General features: G+C 42.7%; 1 protein-coding gene across 2 annotated transcripts in view; it reads right to left on the bottom strand.

The window, feature by feature from the left end:
* Nucleotides 1-12,830, bottom strand: part of GLIPR2 (GLI pathogenesis related 2) — a 29,816-nt gene extending 16,986 nt beyond the window's left edge. The window contains exon 1 of one of the 2 annotated variants that reach the window (XM_088055496.1): nucleotides 11,134-12,830. In XM_088055496.1, the coding sequence (XP_087911622.1) occupies nucleotides 11,134-11,188 (55 nt within the window). In that variant the 5' untranslated portion in view covers nucleotides 11,189-12,830. Of the gene's footprint in view, nucleotides 1-7,856; nucleotides 8,173-11,133 lie in introns of those variants that run through there. The other variant, XM_005517330.3, reaches the window with a different exon arrangement.
* Between the last annotated feature and the right edge of the window lie 3,870 nt (nucleotides 12,831-16,700).

Genomic DNA, 16,700 nt, shown 5'->3' with positions numbered 1-16,700 from the left:
CATGGTAGTGTGGCACGATCAGGTATTTTAGGCTCTGAGCAGTAGTGAGTATTTGCATATGAATCGCTCACCTGTCTAGCACATTTTTCTATTAATATTGTTGCTGTTACTCTCTGTTTTCTTCCTGTTTCCAGTAAATTGTTCTTATCTCAACACATCTTTACTTTTTGTTTCTCCAGTTCTCCTCTCCAGCCACCCACAGGTAGGGAGAGAGGGGACTGAGAGTGGGAACATTAAGTTTGAGACTACCATTCCTAAACCACAAGAGAAGTCAAGTGCCAGAATACATGGAGAAGGCACATGAAAAGTAGATAGTAAACACATAAAAGGTAATCGAGTAACTGTTTAAACACCGAGTTTGAAGCTCTGCTTTCAAACTGAAATCCTTCAGTCTCCCTTGATTCTGCAGAATTGCTCTACTCCACCCTGAAAGCAGAAGTGGGTTACAGAATAAGAACACAGCAAACACATATTTTAGTATGCCCAATAGGTTTATGGAAAAAAAATAATTAGAAGCTTTAGGGAACTATAAAGTAATTACATCACAAAGTCCTTTGTTACTGTCCCAGGTAACTGATACTTCTACTGTGACAAACTTCTCAAAGTATATTCACTGACTGGAAACAAACAAAACTCTTGAGTAAAAGAGATCCCAGATTATAAAGACCACATTTGCATCTAGACTTTTCTAAGAGAACTTGCATTTATTATTAACTCTTATCCACACTTGAAATGTAACTCTCTGGAAACCATCCCTAGATGAATTTTTCACACTCTGAGAATAGCATTCCTTCTATGGAGAAGTGAGGGATGTCTAACTGATATGAGAAATGTTAAGGAGACGGTCATGTTCTACAGCACTTTGACTCAGCACTTTGGTTTGAATCTGCAGATGCTCCAGGGTGGTCTGATGCTGGCTGGTGTCTGCAGCAACACAGGGAGTGAATGTTCCACACTTCATTCTCCACGTATTTAACTGCACTTTCTTGCCCCCCATTTGGGACTGTAACATCTTTCAAGACTGGCCCTTAATGCTATATGTCATTTGGGAAAATGGATCTGACATGCCAATTCATTAATCATTTCCAGCCATAAAAACTGATCTCCCTCAGTGTTAAAGCTCCCTTTTTCTCTAACATAACTGGCTGGTTGCTTGGAAATATACAGAAGAAATGAAACCATGTATAAATCCTGGAGGAAAGATAAAATCATACTATGTTTAGAAAGTTATTATATCCTGGGTGGGGTTTCCTTGTCTCCTTTTACGCAATCAAGAATTCAGTAAAGGGGCAAGGTCTCCATCCTATACAATAGGCATTTATGAGAGGTCTCATAATTGTTGGTACATGATTTCCCTTCCAATCTGAATTAGCCTGTAATCTTACTAAAAGTTAGAAGAGAGGGTATTGCTTATGGAAGTGGAAGGAATTGGGAGTTATAATTAGAGGCTAGTTTAAATGGGAGTAGTTTCCTGGAACGTTCTTATGTTTGCTGCTCAAAATAGCTTTCCCTTCAGCACAGGAGAGCCTTCTTCAGGGAGGAGTTTCTGTGATGATTCTCAGCATCCAGTTTTGCCTGAATTTGCTCACACACCTGCTTATCACTGGAGTGAGCTTCAGTACAAGAGTGAGATGTCTGAATTATCTTGATCTGATGGACAAGGACCCCACTTGTTTTAATATCTAGGCTCACTCTACTGCAAACTGGCAACTTAATAACCTTGCATCACCTGTGCCACATGATGTAACACACACCTTTCCCCATACCCAATGCGGGGCATGTGGCCTGAGAATATGAAGCTGCCGCTGCAATAACATTTCGATGACATTAGTCGTGACACTATTTGATTGCAAATCCTATTCTTGCTATAATAGACAGTGCTGATTACTTCCTCACTTAAGGCCCTTTATAAACAGTAAGGCAATTGACTGCCCTGATTAAAAAGGAACACCTGGTTAACTGGAGGCTGCACAGCTCTGAGAGGCAGCAGAGCCTTCTGTGATACAGGCATTTAAAAAACAAGAAGCACTAATCAGCAGTCTTGAGGTCTTGAGCACTGTGAGAAGAAAGTTTTTACTTTCTCACTGGAGACAAGGGTGTGAGGAGAAGTCCTTGGCATGCAGCCCCTGTCTCATCCAAACTGACCAACGATCAGACCAGCAAGCAGTCCCTTCCATGAAGTGCTCATCTTACATACAGTTGGAACTGACTGCTCATCATCTCCAGAGCAGCCAGTCCTGGGTCTGCATGAAAGACAATCAGAAGTGCTTTTTCTATTCTGCCATGAAGGACATTGTAATCATGCCACACACCCAGAGAGACAACCTTTGTAGGCAGCTATTGTGTGTGCTGCTATCCCTTTTAAACAGGCTAAGGAGACTCTCCCATCAGAAAGACCTTCTATTCTTAAATTCATCTGCCACAGAATGCCACGGGCGTGTGCACTTCCAAATACAAAGCCACAAGTGACCTGCATGTGTTAAAACCATACTACACAGGAGAAGTAATGTAATCTTCTCCATCTCTTCTCTCCCCAACACTGTATCTGCTTAGAGTTTATAATTACAGACATCTATTGAAGAAAATAAGGCATGACTGTATTCATTAATGAGTAACAACAGAAATCAGTTGTTTTGAGTAATTCAAAACAAGTAATTGAATTGAAACAGAATAATTTTTTTTTGTCACCTATTCATATTTTGGATGCTGCATGTTCTTATGCTCTGTAGGTGGACAGCAAGAAACATAACCTTGTTTTTACCCAGTGCCAAATTCATTTTACATAGCACTGTGTTGTGCCAACCAAAGTCTTTGGAAAGTGAAGAATTTTGCAAACAAGAATCAAAGCGAGATAAAAGAACTATCCCATGTCTCCTGGGATATGCTCCTTCATTTTACACCTCTGCCATTCATGTTCTATCATGGTTTGGGGTAGGCGTACCTGAACTAGCTTTAATTTCATCAGCCCCAACATCCTCCCACCTTGCTTTTATATCCAAGATAGCTGTGGCAATGCCCAAAGTATGTTTACTTATGCACTTCCCTGAGGCATGGAAATATGACCATGCACATTTCTTCTGATCACTGATGTGTGTGAACTCACCTATCCAGGAGCCAAAGTCAGGCAGGGAGGCACAGAAATCTTTCTTTACTCACATTTACTATCAGTTTACTATCAGTTACATCAGTTTCATCCCTCTGCTCAACAGGTTAAACTCCAGTTCTCACAATTCAAAATCTTTTAAAAAAGTATTTCTTTCATAGAATCACAGAATAATAGAGTAGTTTGGATTGAAAGGTCATCTAGTCCAATCCTCCTGCAATAAGCAGGGAGGCCTTCAACTATACCAGGTTGCTCAGAGCCTCGTCTGACCTGACCTTAAACATTTCCAGGGACATATTAAATTATATTTACAGTGACCTAAACAGGCCCATACTGCCTTCCTGCACAACACCCCAGACTCCTACCACCTCCTCACACCTACTTGCACAGGAGCCAGTTCTGCACCAGGGAGACTGGGAACCTGCACAGCCTCACCTCATCCCCCTCTGCAGGGCCACCCATCCCAGCTCTGGCTGCTGTTCAGACCTCCACAGACTGGGCAGAACTTGCATACATCTGCCTGTAAAAACAGAACAGAGATAGGCTCCAACTTATCTTTCAGAGAACAGCACAGCCTCTACAGAAAGAGATCTCACATAGCCTTCTGGCCTGTTGAGATAAATAATAAAACAATAACATAAAATTTATTAATAAATAAACAGTTAAAATCAAAATTCTTGTTTTCTCCTGCTTTTTGTTTCTGCACATAGAGCAGCAACAGAAGCAAATTCAAACCCAGGCAAGACAGATACTACCAACTGTACTGGTTGCATGTTTCCAGTAATAAAAGCTTTCTTCATGCTCAACTTTTTATTTTTTTTTTTCTTTTTTTTTTCTGACATACAACACAATATCATGGGAAACCTTGGTAGGTATCTCAGTTACTACAGACCATCACATTCTATCTTGTTCTTCCTGAGCCCTTCCCACTTGTTTTGGTATTTATCTGCCTTGAACATGAGGAGCTAAGGGTACAATCTAACAGTTGACAGGAGCAACCACTGTTGCATGGGGTGGCTGCTGCATTCTCCTCCCCCACCAAAACCCTGATGGTTCAATAGACAAGTAAAAACTGGGCCCAGAATACTGCCAAAGCCTGACACATTCCTGGAAGACTGGTTTATGTCTGCTATTTATTGAACTTGAACCCAGCAATCAATGTCTTCTGCACACAAAAACTGGAGAAATGGGGCTGTGAATTGAATTAACTTTGGTTTTGAAACGTCATTTTCCCACCACACCTCCAGCTCAGTTCTGGTGTAAAGAAAAAGACAGTAACTTATGTGGGCAAGTTCTGCAAATGTCCCAGTGTTACCAAATGCAAAAGCTCAGTTTCTAGCAGCTCAGAACAATCCATCTTCCCCACCAGTCCTGTAAAACCTTATCATTTTGGCAGCTTGGGAATATCTAATTTCTCAGAACGCAAGCAGGTCACTTGTCTAGTATGCCTGTACTTTTGTCATGACCTGCCAAAGCCATTTCTTACCAGGATGTACAAGCCAGCACTTCAGCTGAAGATGTAGCTCGTTCTGCAGAAAACACAACAGTCCTTTCACTGTACTCTGAAGATGCATCTTAAGAGTTAAAAAACAGTCCATGCTTCTAAATGAGATTAAAACCAGCATGGAAAACTGCACTGAGTCTAGTTCCTGTCTCTTTGCCTTCTGTGAAAACCCTTTCTCAGCCCCTTTTTGATTTTTTTGTATCACTCAACATGCAGAGCAGTGGGTAACTCCCAGCCCTTTCTCTGGAGTCCCACCCACATTTGCAGAAGGGAGGAAAAAAAAAAGGAAAGACAGCAGAAAAATAAAACCAAACTCTAAAAAGGAAACCAAACTCTGTAAAATGATAGCAGTATTTACAGAGCCTGACCTTGACTTTGACACCGTCTGCACTCACTTGCCAGAATAAAGAGGGCTATTCCCCCTTGCGGGGAGCAAGCGGGGCAAGCTCCCTTCCCCCACCAGGTCAAACCGGGAGGGGGAAGTGGGAGAAACAAGACTTTTAGCAGCCTTTCCTACCACCACCCAGCCTTTTCAGAGACTCCCACCGCTCAGCAGAAATCCACGTGCTCCGGAGCGGAGGAGTGGAGCTGCAGCCAGCTGCTTTGCCGAGCATCGCCCGCAGCTGCCGGCAGGGCTGGCTGTGCCCGGTGGGGCTGCCCGCAGGAGCCCGGCCGAGCGCAGCTGCAGCGGGCTCAGAGCCCGGCCGGCGCCGCAGCCTCAGCAGCGGGGAAACGAGGAGCTGCCGCCTCACCATCCCCTCCTCCCCTGCAGAAATACTAACCCCTGTCTTTTTGGTTAGAGCTCTTTGGCATCTGTGGGGACGGCTGCCTGCATCCCTCACTAATCCAAACGGTGTCCAAAAAAAAAGACCTGGGGGAGAGCACGGGGGGTCTCCGCGTTTGGTTTACGTATTTGCAGGAGTTATGAGCACGGGAGGAACTTTTGTAACCCTGGCAAGGAAGTTTCGGTATGAATTCGGTTTCATCAGCCTGCAGCTTCCAGGGAAGAAAGCTGAGTCAGAGGTGCCGATGCTTTCAACACTCAGCTCTATCCAATGAAACAAAGCAATGCTTGGTCTCTAGCTCTGACACTTAGAATGAACATTGCCTCAAATATAATCTAAAAACTGGTAATACAACATTATTGGAGAGTTTTTATCGAAGAACTGAGATTTCCAATAGCAGGTTTTCTTTGCTTAGACCTCAAGACAGATTCACCAAAACCAAGAAGTTAAAGAAACTGCTCATTTGTATTAAAATAGTGGCCCTGCTTGTCATGAATTAGAGTACCCTTAAATTAAACCTTCAGGTAATCTCTGCCTTAATCTTCCTGACCCAGGAGAGGAGCAAGGAATCTGTTTTGAGGTCAGACAGATCTGTCATGCAACCTGTTACATGTTCAAGTACCCTAGTACAGAGAAATTTGTCAGCATCACACCTCAAGAGTACTAGAGAGGGAACACATTTTGTATTTCACACAAAACACAGAGGAAGCACTACTCTGTAAAACAGCTGCTCTTCCCATTCAAAGGCAAACCACACTGAATGATCTCAGACAGGAATTTGAAGACTTCAGTGAACTAGAAAGAGCAGATGGGATTTAGTCAATAAACCAATTGTCAGGACAAGATCTCAGTTTTATGATTCATCTAAAAATATTGCACACAGCTCAAAGACAATAACCTGGACCCAGTTTAACTGGTTTGAAAAGCCTGACACAAGTGACGAAACATTTTTAACATGTACCAAATTTCAAACTATTTGTATAAACACTTAAGGATGCAAACATTACCCAAGCCTTGGCAAAGGGAGCTTCTGGTCTGTCATTGTTCCCAAGTTTGTAAAAATCAACTAATGCACAGCAATAAATGTGCAGGGAAAAAAAATTAAGATGGTAAGTGCATTATGACTGTTTTAGCAATTTGCATGTATTCAAACAGAAGATTTTTATTCCTTTGAGGACTGAGAGGTGCACAGTGGAGTATCTACTGCTTTTGCCCAATGTGCTTTGCTAATGTAATGTACAGGCACTACACTGATTTGGTATTTGTACTTCTTACAATGTTAACACAGGAAGTGCTGAACTTGATACTTCACAGCAACTACACTTATTTAAATTGTTATAGGGTTATTTATCCCAGTCCAGCTGCCAGGATATGAGACCAAACCCACCCACTGGCAACTGGACTTCACCAAAAAAAAGCAGGCCGTTTGTCTGGACTGGGTGTCATACCAGTAAGCCATGTCCAGTCACATTTGCAGACAGCTCTGATCTCATCTAGCAAGCTGACCTTTAAAAATAAAGAAAAAGGGAAAAAAAAACACCAATACACCCATGCTACACAAAGAGTTTCCTTAAGTTTCTCTGAAGAGGCCTATAGTTTTGAGTTAATCAAGTACTAGGTTTTGCTGAGTATGTCCCCATATGTGCTGTTCACACACAGGAGAGACAGACAACATGCCACCAGGCTCTCATTGGTAACAGAAACAATGTCCAAAGAACAAGAACAAAAAGCCCCCTCCCATTTCATAGCTGTTTCAGAAATTCAGGACAGTTTTTCACTCATGCCCTTAACAGGACAAAGGTGAAGAAAACCCCGGGCACTGAGTGCTCCCTTCTTAAGGTCTCTGGCTCCTTGGCAGCTTTGGACAAGTCTCTTCCAGCCCAAACTGAGCAGGGCACAAAGACAGCCAGCAGCAGTGGGGAAAGAACCAACAGCACAGGCAGCAGCAGCAGGGAAAGGCTTAAAGAATATTTGCACAGCTGGGGAGAGACTTAGGAGCTGAGCAAGGTTGTTCTCAGTTAAATGGTAACCAAATCTTACATTTAAATCCTTCCGACAGGAAGGGTGATAAAGCTTACCCCCCTCGAAGCATCCTGCTGCTTATCTGAAAGGCTAATAAGTTTTGTCAGACAGCAAGACAAAAAATAACCTTAAAGCTACAGGATTCATAACCATTTTTTACAGCAAAGCAAAAGTACTTTAGGTTACAAAACACAAACTGTCGATGAAATACAACAAACTCTACACCGTGCAGGCTGAGGAGGGGGATCCCTTTTCTTTTTTTTCTTCAATCCAACCCTTTGTCAGAGAGAAAGCTCCTCCCAGGCTGTGCCATGCACAAATGAAAGCAGCTTTCTCCGAGGAAAGCCGCAGAACGCTTTAGCAACGCTTTCCAAGCACAAAACCAGGCACGGACTTTGCGTGAACACACAGCCAACTGCACTAAGGCATTTCATTTGCTCACCTGATTTCCCCATGACCAAGTGGATTTCTTTTTTTTTTTTTTTTCTTTTTCTTTTTTTTTTTTTTTTGTAATTTCACCTGCTTCCTCCTCTCTTGACTGAGTTTTGCCGCAAAGTGCCGGGATGAAGTGTTCGCAGTTTCAGCTCAACTTCTTCATTCGCCTGCAACCACTGCTGGAAACAAACTCAGCAGCACGAACCCGCTACCGCCCCTTCTTGAGCGCTGGAATAAGCCTGCCCATGCCTTTATAAGGCATAGGGACACCGCTCTTTTTTCATGAAAAGATCCTGGTTAGGGGTCAGGAGCTATTTATCCTCCACAGTAACCAAGCAGCTCCAAAACACCATATGTTTTCACATACCATTTTAGCTTAGTAATCGCATCTGTCTTCTGATAAGAGTAGGCTGTGAGAAGAAATTCTGCTGACAAATAGTTCTGCTGCCACAGTGGGCATAGCCCATGGGGCTAGTTCACACAGCTGAATGCTGGTGAAGTTTTACCCACTTGCTGTAAGTAAAGTTGAAACAGAAAAGTGATAAAGCACTTTGAAGCATAACTACATTCGTATGTCTAAAATTAATCACTTCCTGCACTGTTACAACATAATCCGTAGAAGGTATTAGTAAAATAAGATTTTTGCAGGTTAAAGAGGAACTGTGCTGATGGTGTGTTTCTGTGAAAAGCATTGGACGTGAGTATGTCTCATTTTATCTGTGTAAGCACACTGTGCCACTGTTATCTTCACATTACATCGAAATGCCTCAAGTTAATCTGGCAAATATTAACTACTTTAACTACAGTGAACATGATACTTTGATTTAACTTCAGAAGTGCTGCATATCTACAAACAATAATTCAGTTACGTGTTTCCATCTTTCATCTTTTCATCATCACAAAAATCATCTAAGGTTAATGCTTCCCAATTTTTCACAATGCCTTTCAATATTTCAAGGTTTTTCTTTGTTTTGTGCCAAGTCTGCTGGCTCAGCAGGATTTAATTATCTTTTGTCCAGCTCTGCAGGCTTTGCTCCATGGTAAGAAAAGGCGAAAAAAATAGATGCAAGGGTTGGGTTTTTTCTTCTTATGCAAGTAGCAGCAGCAGGTGAGGAAAGGCAACATCCCTTCACCAACACACTCTTGTGGTTGTTTCACTGGCAGGGCTGAAACACAGGTGAGGGAGTGTCACTGACTGCTGATGGGCTCTCTGAGAGGAGGCATGAGGGCAACTGATCACCACCCAGAACAGGAAACCGCAGGGTGTGAGACCACATTCATCTTACACAGCTGCCTGACATTCTCCTTTGCTGGCAGCAAGGCAGGCAGCAGAACAGGAGAAGGAAGTCAGAGAAGGTGCGGAAGGAAATCTCTTCTGAGTCTCTCTGCTGCAAGTGGCTGAGGAGGGTGGAGAGATGGAGTTGGTACCATCAGAGGCCTGTCAGGAAAAAGCTGCTGTTTTACTTGCTTGCAGGAGTGAACAAACCATGGACCAGTCTGAATGAACCACATTCCTGGTCTCTGAAAATGATCTGCTGAACTTGAAATACTGGGCTGTACTACTCCTAGGACACACATCTATGTTCAGCAATAGCCAGTGCCACCCTATGGCCATGACAAGGAGTAAAAAGGATTTTATATTTGTATAGTTGGGAGTCTCTGGTATTTAAAATGTTCATTTATATTCTCATACTTGATTTTTATATTTTATAGTGTTTATGTTTGTCCTGGTTTAGGGCAAATTTGGGAAGAAACCTCCAAATGCGGTCCCTCTTGCAAGCAAATCAAGTGGCCCCTCCCCCAACTGGTTTGGGAAAAGATTTCTTTGGAGAAAAATGGACAAAATGTTTATTTAGCAGCCAAGTATTCACAAGTATAAAAAATGATTAATATTAAACAATAAAACCTCTCTCTGTTCAAAGAGGTGGCAAATCCAGAAAAGTCCTTGCCATGGGGTGTAGCTCAACTCACTCAGTCCCTTATCAGTCCCTCCAGTGCTGGAAAGTGCCGAGGCCCAGGCCCTGGTGGGCCACAGGCGTGAGCTCCTGGTGTTTTCTGGGTTTTCAGTCCAGAGTAGGTTTGAACAGATCCAACAAAAAAGAAAAAAACACAGTCTAGGAACTTGTCTGCCTCAGCTTTCTGAAAACTAACAAAGCAAAGGAGAGCTCTGTGCTGCAGACAGCACAGTCTGGAGCAGCATGTGGGGCAGTGAGTACCATTTCTGAAAACAAACTGTGTGCTTCTTCTTCCCCCCCTGCTTCACTCTCTGAACCAGTCTTAGAGATGCAGAACTTAACATCCAGCATAAACAGAACAGACAACTGGGGATACAATCATCATAAAGTCACCCCAGGACAATGTTTTCGATCTTTATAATGTTCAGTTGAATTATAAAGCAATATTCCTTCCAGACCTGGACCGCTAGTAGGAAACAGCACCGAGCATTTTCAAAAGTGACCAGATACACCTGCATGCCATTGACACAACATCCTATGAAATCACAACTTGGAAGAGAGGGTTTCTCTGATCTGACAAAAATCCAGTGATACCTACAGGGAAGAAGAACTGTGTTTTTTCTGATCAGAAAACAAGGAAACAAAAATCAATGCTCTGGTCTGAAATATAGAAGTATCAGTACAAAGTAAGTGCAATGACTCATCAAAGACAGGAAAGCACTGTAAGCTGAGACATACAAAAGCAAAGAGGAAAGAGGGAGCTGGGCTTTTTTATTATTTTAACATCACCTGCTGGAAGTTCCACACTGAAGAATATTATCAGATGGAAATTTAGAGGAGGTATGTACACTAATAATTAAGAATGCAAACAATAATATTGAAAATAATAAGAGAATTAAATAAAAGCCACTGCTAGTGATAATTTTCAAGCTGTAAGCCATTAATATCCTTTACCAGTTTCAGGCAGTATCAAACAAATGTGAATGGTAATAAACAAGATTTTCCATTTGCTTTATGATGTCTCAAAGCACCTCCAAAAGCATGATTCCTTTACACAGAGATGTCGTGGTTTTAAGCACTAGCTAAAAATCATCAGAATGTGGATGACATTGGTATTATCTAATGGTGGACACTAGAAACGGAATTACAGCTACAGAAATGCCTTGTGCAGTCAGAGGAGTTCAGTATTCTGCCTCCTATGGCCACACTGACTAAATGCTTCTGGATAAGGAGCAAATAAAAGGTACAATGTGGACTGACTAATTTTTAATTGTTTCATCTTCCTGTTGAAAGCAGAACAAAAACAGCTGGCTAAGAAAAGTAACTTACCTAGTAAAAGCTGGTGTAATAAATATTCTGTCTGGAAATGGGTTATAAAGCTCATGAGAAGGAAAAATGGAATTTGAAAGGAAGTGCATGAATCATTACAATCAGGGAGTTAGTGATAACTCATCTGCAGTAGAGCTATTTCATCTGCATCCTGAAAATCTATGGCTAAAATTTTAGTGTCAAACTGACTGGGTCATTCAGATGACAAAACATACCTCCTTCTATCCTAACAAAACAAATTCATTTCACCTGCCCACATCAGCCACTTCTCTTTACCTTGATGTTACTGACCCTAAATGCATGCAGCCTCATAAACTCCTCTGGTGCCACCAGCTGCTTCCCTTCTTTGCTTTCCTGTCTCTTCTGGAAGCTTCCTGCACCTCTCTTTCTTTCTCCAGTGCCCCAACCTACCCCATGTGACCTGCTGCTTGCATTGTGACCAGGCCTGGGTAGCCACAGGCACTCCTGCAGTGTCTCACAGGTTGCCTCAGGGCTGTGGCCCTGGCAAGGCCAGTGGTGGAAGGGGCAGCGTGGATTTCTGAGCTCAGCTGGGATGCTGCTGCTGCCTGCTGTCTCGTCCAGCTTGGTCTTCACAGCCACATGCCAACAGCCTTCCATATTACTCCAGGACCCTCCACCAGCCAGACATATATGGCTGAATCTACAGAAACTCAGGACTAAACAGATCTCTTTTTGATAGAGCAAGGAGCCCCAGGCAGATCCCAGGTTACCTGTTGTCTTCCCAAAGGTCTGCCTGCACACAGCTAAATACCCCCTTCCATCTGGCAAGGGCACCTCCTAAGCAGGGCTCCCCAGCAGCCGTGTGCCTGTTGTGAGAGCCCCGGTAGCGTCATGGATTTCAGCCTGCACATTTCTGTTTCAGCAGCAATGCAAGTAAGGAAGTAGCAGCCAGCCAGCTGCTGCCTGTGCAGATCCCCAGCTGCTGGGGAGGCAGGTTCAGACACATTTAAGAAAGCCTGAGATGAACCTTTTCATATGTGCTTGCTCTGATGGGTCCAGTTGATGCAAATGCCTGTCACCATTAATGTTTTGAGTCATTAATTCATTCCCTCAGTTGGCATCTATCAGGTGCAATTAGGTGTCTACACAGACTGGGACTGGCACACAACAACACTGGCACATGCAGGCCCTGCCAGGGAGGTCTGGATGTATCCCATCCTTCTTTTAAACACAACAGTGAGCAGTTTCTCCACAATGCAGATAAAAAGTTTATGAGCAATTCTAAATGTAACAAATCTGTTTTCCTCAGACACCCTTAACAAGCAACACTAAGGACCAATAGTACTTATATGACTATAAAAATATCACAAAGGAATAATATCACGTGTAGTTACAAGAACAATGAGTGAATTGTAAAATTATGCACAAAGCTGTATCAGGCAACAAGAAAACTGCTTATTTTTAAAAATGTTAAAGGAGAATGGGGCAAAAAATCATGGTAGAATATTTGAGAATATCCCTCCTTTAACAGTTTTGCCAGGCTTTGCTTCTGGGCTCTATACTGGTATTGCCCTTTCACCTATGAATTAAGCCAGGTTGTGTAGAAGATCACAAAAAGTCAACTTGAACACAGTTGGAGATGTTAATTTTCCTTGCAAGACAAGATCCTGCTTTTTAATTTGACCATAATGCTCAGTTGCTGAAGAAAATGAACTGAGCTGAAAAGAGGAAGAGTGCAAAAGCAAGGGTATACCTCTTTTCTCACCACTGTGCTATCAGATGTGTTATCAGATGGCCACATCCACAAAACCCTCACACAGAAAACAGCAGACTGTGATTGCAGAATAGTCATTGACTTCAACTTCTTCCTACACACTGCAAGATAAAAGTAGCGCGTGATTAATCATCATCATAGAATTACAGAATGCTCTGGGTTGGAAGGGACCTTAAAGATTGTCTAGTTCCAATTCCCTGCCACAGTGGGGGTTGGAACCATCAAGAGTTTGAAGGTCTGGGTTCCAAGCAAAGGTTTGGGGAACAAAATGTGTGCATATTGTTGTCCAAAGGAGTGTAGCACAAGCACTGCCATTCTCTCGAGAGGCCCAGCTGACAATTCTTCAGGATCATCTAAATGTCTGAGAGTAACAGTACACTAACCTCACCAGAGCAGGGCAGCAAAATGCCAGCTTCAGACTTGGGATGTTCCTCAATATGGCTCAAACTATGAGGCTCTCGCTTCACAAAAGAACCAGAGTAAAACTCTAAGCACAATTTCTCTTAACTAGCTCAGTGCAGGAGCCTCCATGGGAAATGCCACTTCCCATTTGTCCAGATGCTCAGAGTGCTTCCCCTCAACCCTATCAAGGAGAACAGGAGCTCCGTAAGAGGCAGCTTGGTCTCAGGATACAGAAGAGTTAAGGGAAAGAGGGGGAGAAGAAGAAACCCTGGACAGACTTGTGACACAAAGAAGGATTTGGGAGTACTGAAAAGAGAGTTTCTTTCATTTCCTCAAGGTGTTACCTGTCTCCTCCAAGGCTGCAGTGGGTTGAACTGCAGTGTTCAAGTGGGTTCAAGTATGTGGAGCACATTTCATGGGCTCTCTGCTTCAGCACAGTACCTCAGGACCATTTTTCCAGGACCACTGCTCTGTAGCTATGATAAGAAAAGGTAAATGACAGCCCAGGTGAGCACAAATACACACAAAGGGGTCTGATAACTAGGCCAGTTGCTACCTCCAGTAGTGGTGTAGCCACACAAACACACTGACAAATGCAGCGCTCGTGTATTGCCTTCTCCTGCATTGCCTCACAATCTACTACCTTTTATATCTGATCCACATAGCTTTGTTTTAGCAAAACTTCATCCTACTGATTGGAAGTAGCTCCTGCTTAACAGCCACAGATTTAGCTACTACATTAAAATATCTTTGTACATGAACCACATTATGAGTCAGAAAGTAAATTTGAGCAGTTACTCATAAATGAGATCACACAACTCTGATAGGTCCTGGAAACCATCGGTTTAAACATTCAGAACAAGACAAGAAAGCACATCTGATATAGGGAAATAACCAGAGAAGAAACAAGAAAAAGGCAGGTTGTGGTACTGTTTAAACCTCTGTCTTGCTTCTGTCTTAAATTACATAGGTAGTCCCAGTTTTCTGATCTCAAATAGGATACAGCAGAAGTGGGAAAGGATCAGAGAAAGGCAGTAAGGACATGGAAGCTTCATACACAAAATAACAGGGCTTTAAGCAAACTGTTCTAGAGGAAAGTATCCCTGACCATAGTGAGGGGTGGAACCAGATGATCTTTAAGGTCTCTTCAAGCCCAGGCCATTCTATGATTCTTCAGCCAACGGAAGAGATCATGGAAAAGGAAATAACAGATGTTACTACAAGAGGATGAGCAACACAGATGGCTCATGACTGTTGATTGTGTCCTCCAATACAAGAATTAGAGGATATTAAAAGAATCTTGTGGGAAGAGGGTTCAAAAATATGAATGTGGGATGCAACAGAGAAGGTGCTTTGGCAAGATTTTACTTTTGTACACACTGCCTCTTGTCCTACCAGCGGGCACTGCTGAGAAGTGTTTGTCTCCCTCTCCTCCACTTCCTTCCTTCAGCTATTTTACAGATTGATAAAATCACCCCTGTGTCTTCTTCAGGATGAACCATCCCAGTTCTCTCAGACACTCCTCACAGGAGATGTTCCAGTCCCTTAATTGTCTTTGCGGACCTGAACTGAACATACTCCAGTTAGAAGATCTGTATCTATCCCTCCATCATCTCCTCTCCAGCAGCAGCTTCCCTACCTGACATTTATCAGGCTTTTCACAATTCCTGCAGTGTCCATATTCAAGCACCATCACATCTGCATTCATCACAGAGATCTGGTTCAATCTTTTTACCCCGGCAGAGTGATGCTTGCCACCCTGGGGCTATGACTGTCCTAGCAAGTACTTCAGCACAGTAGCTCAGGCAGATTTGTAGCTTAATGTTCCACTGAGTTTTATCTTGGCCTGAAACTAGTGTGTGGCCAGCAGCATGGAATGAATACCCAAAAGCAGTTGCAGCAAGTCAGCTAAACTCCTGAGCAAGTCTCTGGCTGTATTCAATCCCAAAAGGATCCATTTTACACTCAGAGGCAGTCCCATAGTGCAAACTAATGAGACAGGATGCTATTCAAGATGGGCACTGGTATCTCATATAACCCTGCTTTCACTGACCTCTTTCTATTATTGACTCTGTGTCCTCATAATCTCATCCAAATCATTTAGCAGATCCTTGACTTATCTCACTGGTACATGTAATGAGTTTGCACTGCTCATCTACCTTGTTAGCTAACAATATCATGCTTGATTTTCTTTAGGCAAGATTCCTCTGGCATTACTGTTTCATGTTGTCCTTCAACTACAGAAACACAATAAAATTCAGGAGAAGTCAAGCTAATACATCCAGAGAGAAAACACTATTTTTGTTCCATTATATTGTTTAGTATTTTTCCTCCCAAATATTTTTTTGCTTAAAAATACACTGGATTTTAGATACAACAGGCATACTTCCAAAAAAGGTCCCAGCAACTTCTGACACCAAGAATAATGGCATTACTTATCACTAGCAGATGAACCATTACATTTTAGTTGATAAAATATTGCTGGAAGCAAGCATCTGAGCAGGACACACAGACATCTCTGTAACAACAACAAGATTATTCCCACTACCTTATTTCTTTCCTGTTCTTCTTTCCCTCTGTGTTTCCAATCAAATTGAAAGCCATCCCTGTAGAGAAAAGGCCTAATCAAAGAAACACAAAGGAAACAGATGTTAATTCCATAGCAGGCATCTCCCCAGCTGTACATGGGGAGACACTGTCAGGGTAGTGCTTTGCTTACCTTCTCAGGGGGATGGCTGGGAGTAGAGGAGTGTCAGCCCTCACCCTTGTGCGAAGACATCAGAGCTGGGGCTGGACTGTTTGGCTTGGCAGGACTGATTTTTAGCCAGAACAGTCCAATGACCTGGCTAGCTACCTGTAAGTCCTACTGCTTTTGATAAAGAGCCAGTAACCAGAGGCAGTAACAGCAGCCTGGTGCAGACACACACTAGAACAGTTCTAGTACAGTTATAGCCCCCCCTAAAACTGTGTACTTGGGAATAGTGCACACTGGAGGTAAAAAAAGCCCAAAAAGCTACTAAATTGTGAAAAAAAAAACCAACACATATATATGTCATGTCTGTTGTGGATATCCATTCATACCTCCCACTTCAGGGATCTTGTCCTTGTCTGTTGATGCTGCTCACAGCTTTGTCACCACAAGTTCACACCTTGGAACCTGCCTTGGCTTATCTCCTGACTATGCTGTTTCCTGCCCCTTCCATTCCTGCATAAGGCTCTTACCATTCCTTTTTTCCTTTTTTATAAATCAATCAGAACCAGCTTTATTGCCAGTCTGCAGTTCTCAGGTGCTTCTGTTGTATTTAGTGCCAGCCCTTGGTTTTAATGTCTTGGGATTGTGGAAATTTCTGCTTTTGTTTTTTCTTAAAGGTTGCTTTCTAGACCTCTTGCTTGTAAAGAAACCCCTGGCAGTGGCACCTGTAAGGAACAG

Source organism: Pseudopodoces humilis, chromosome 1 (assembly GCF_049639895.1).
Source record: "Pseudopodoces humilis isolate 2021_Gansu_Grassland_sample_001 chromosome 1, ASM4963989v1, whole genome shotgun sequence".
NCBI classification, from domain to species: Eukaryota; Metazoa; Chordata; class Aves; order Passeriformes; family Paridae; genus Pseudopodoces; species Pseudopodoces humilis.
This window is presented reverse-complemented; position numbering and strand designations above follow the sequence as displayed.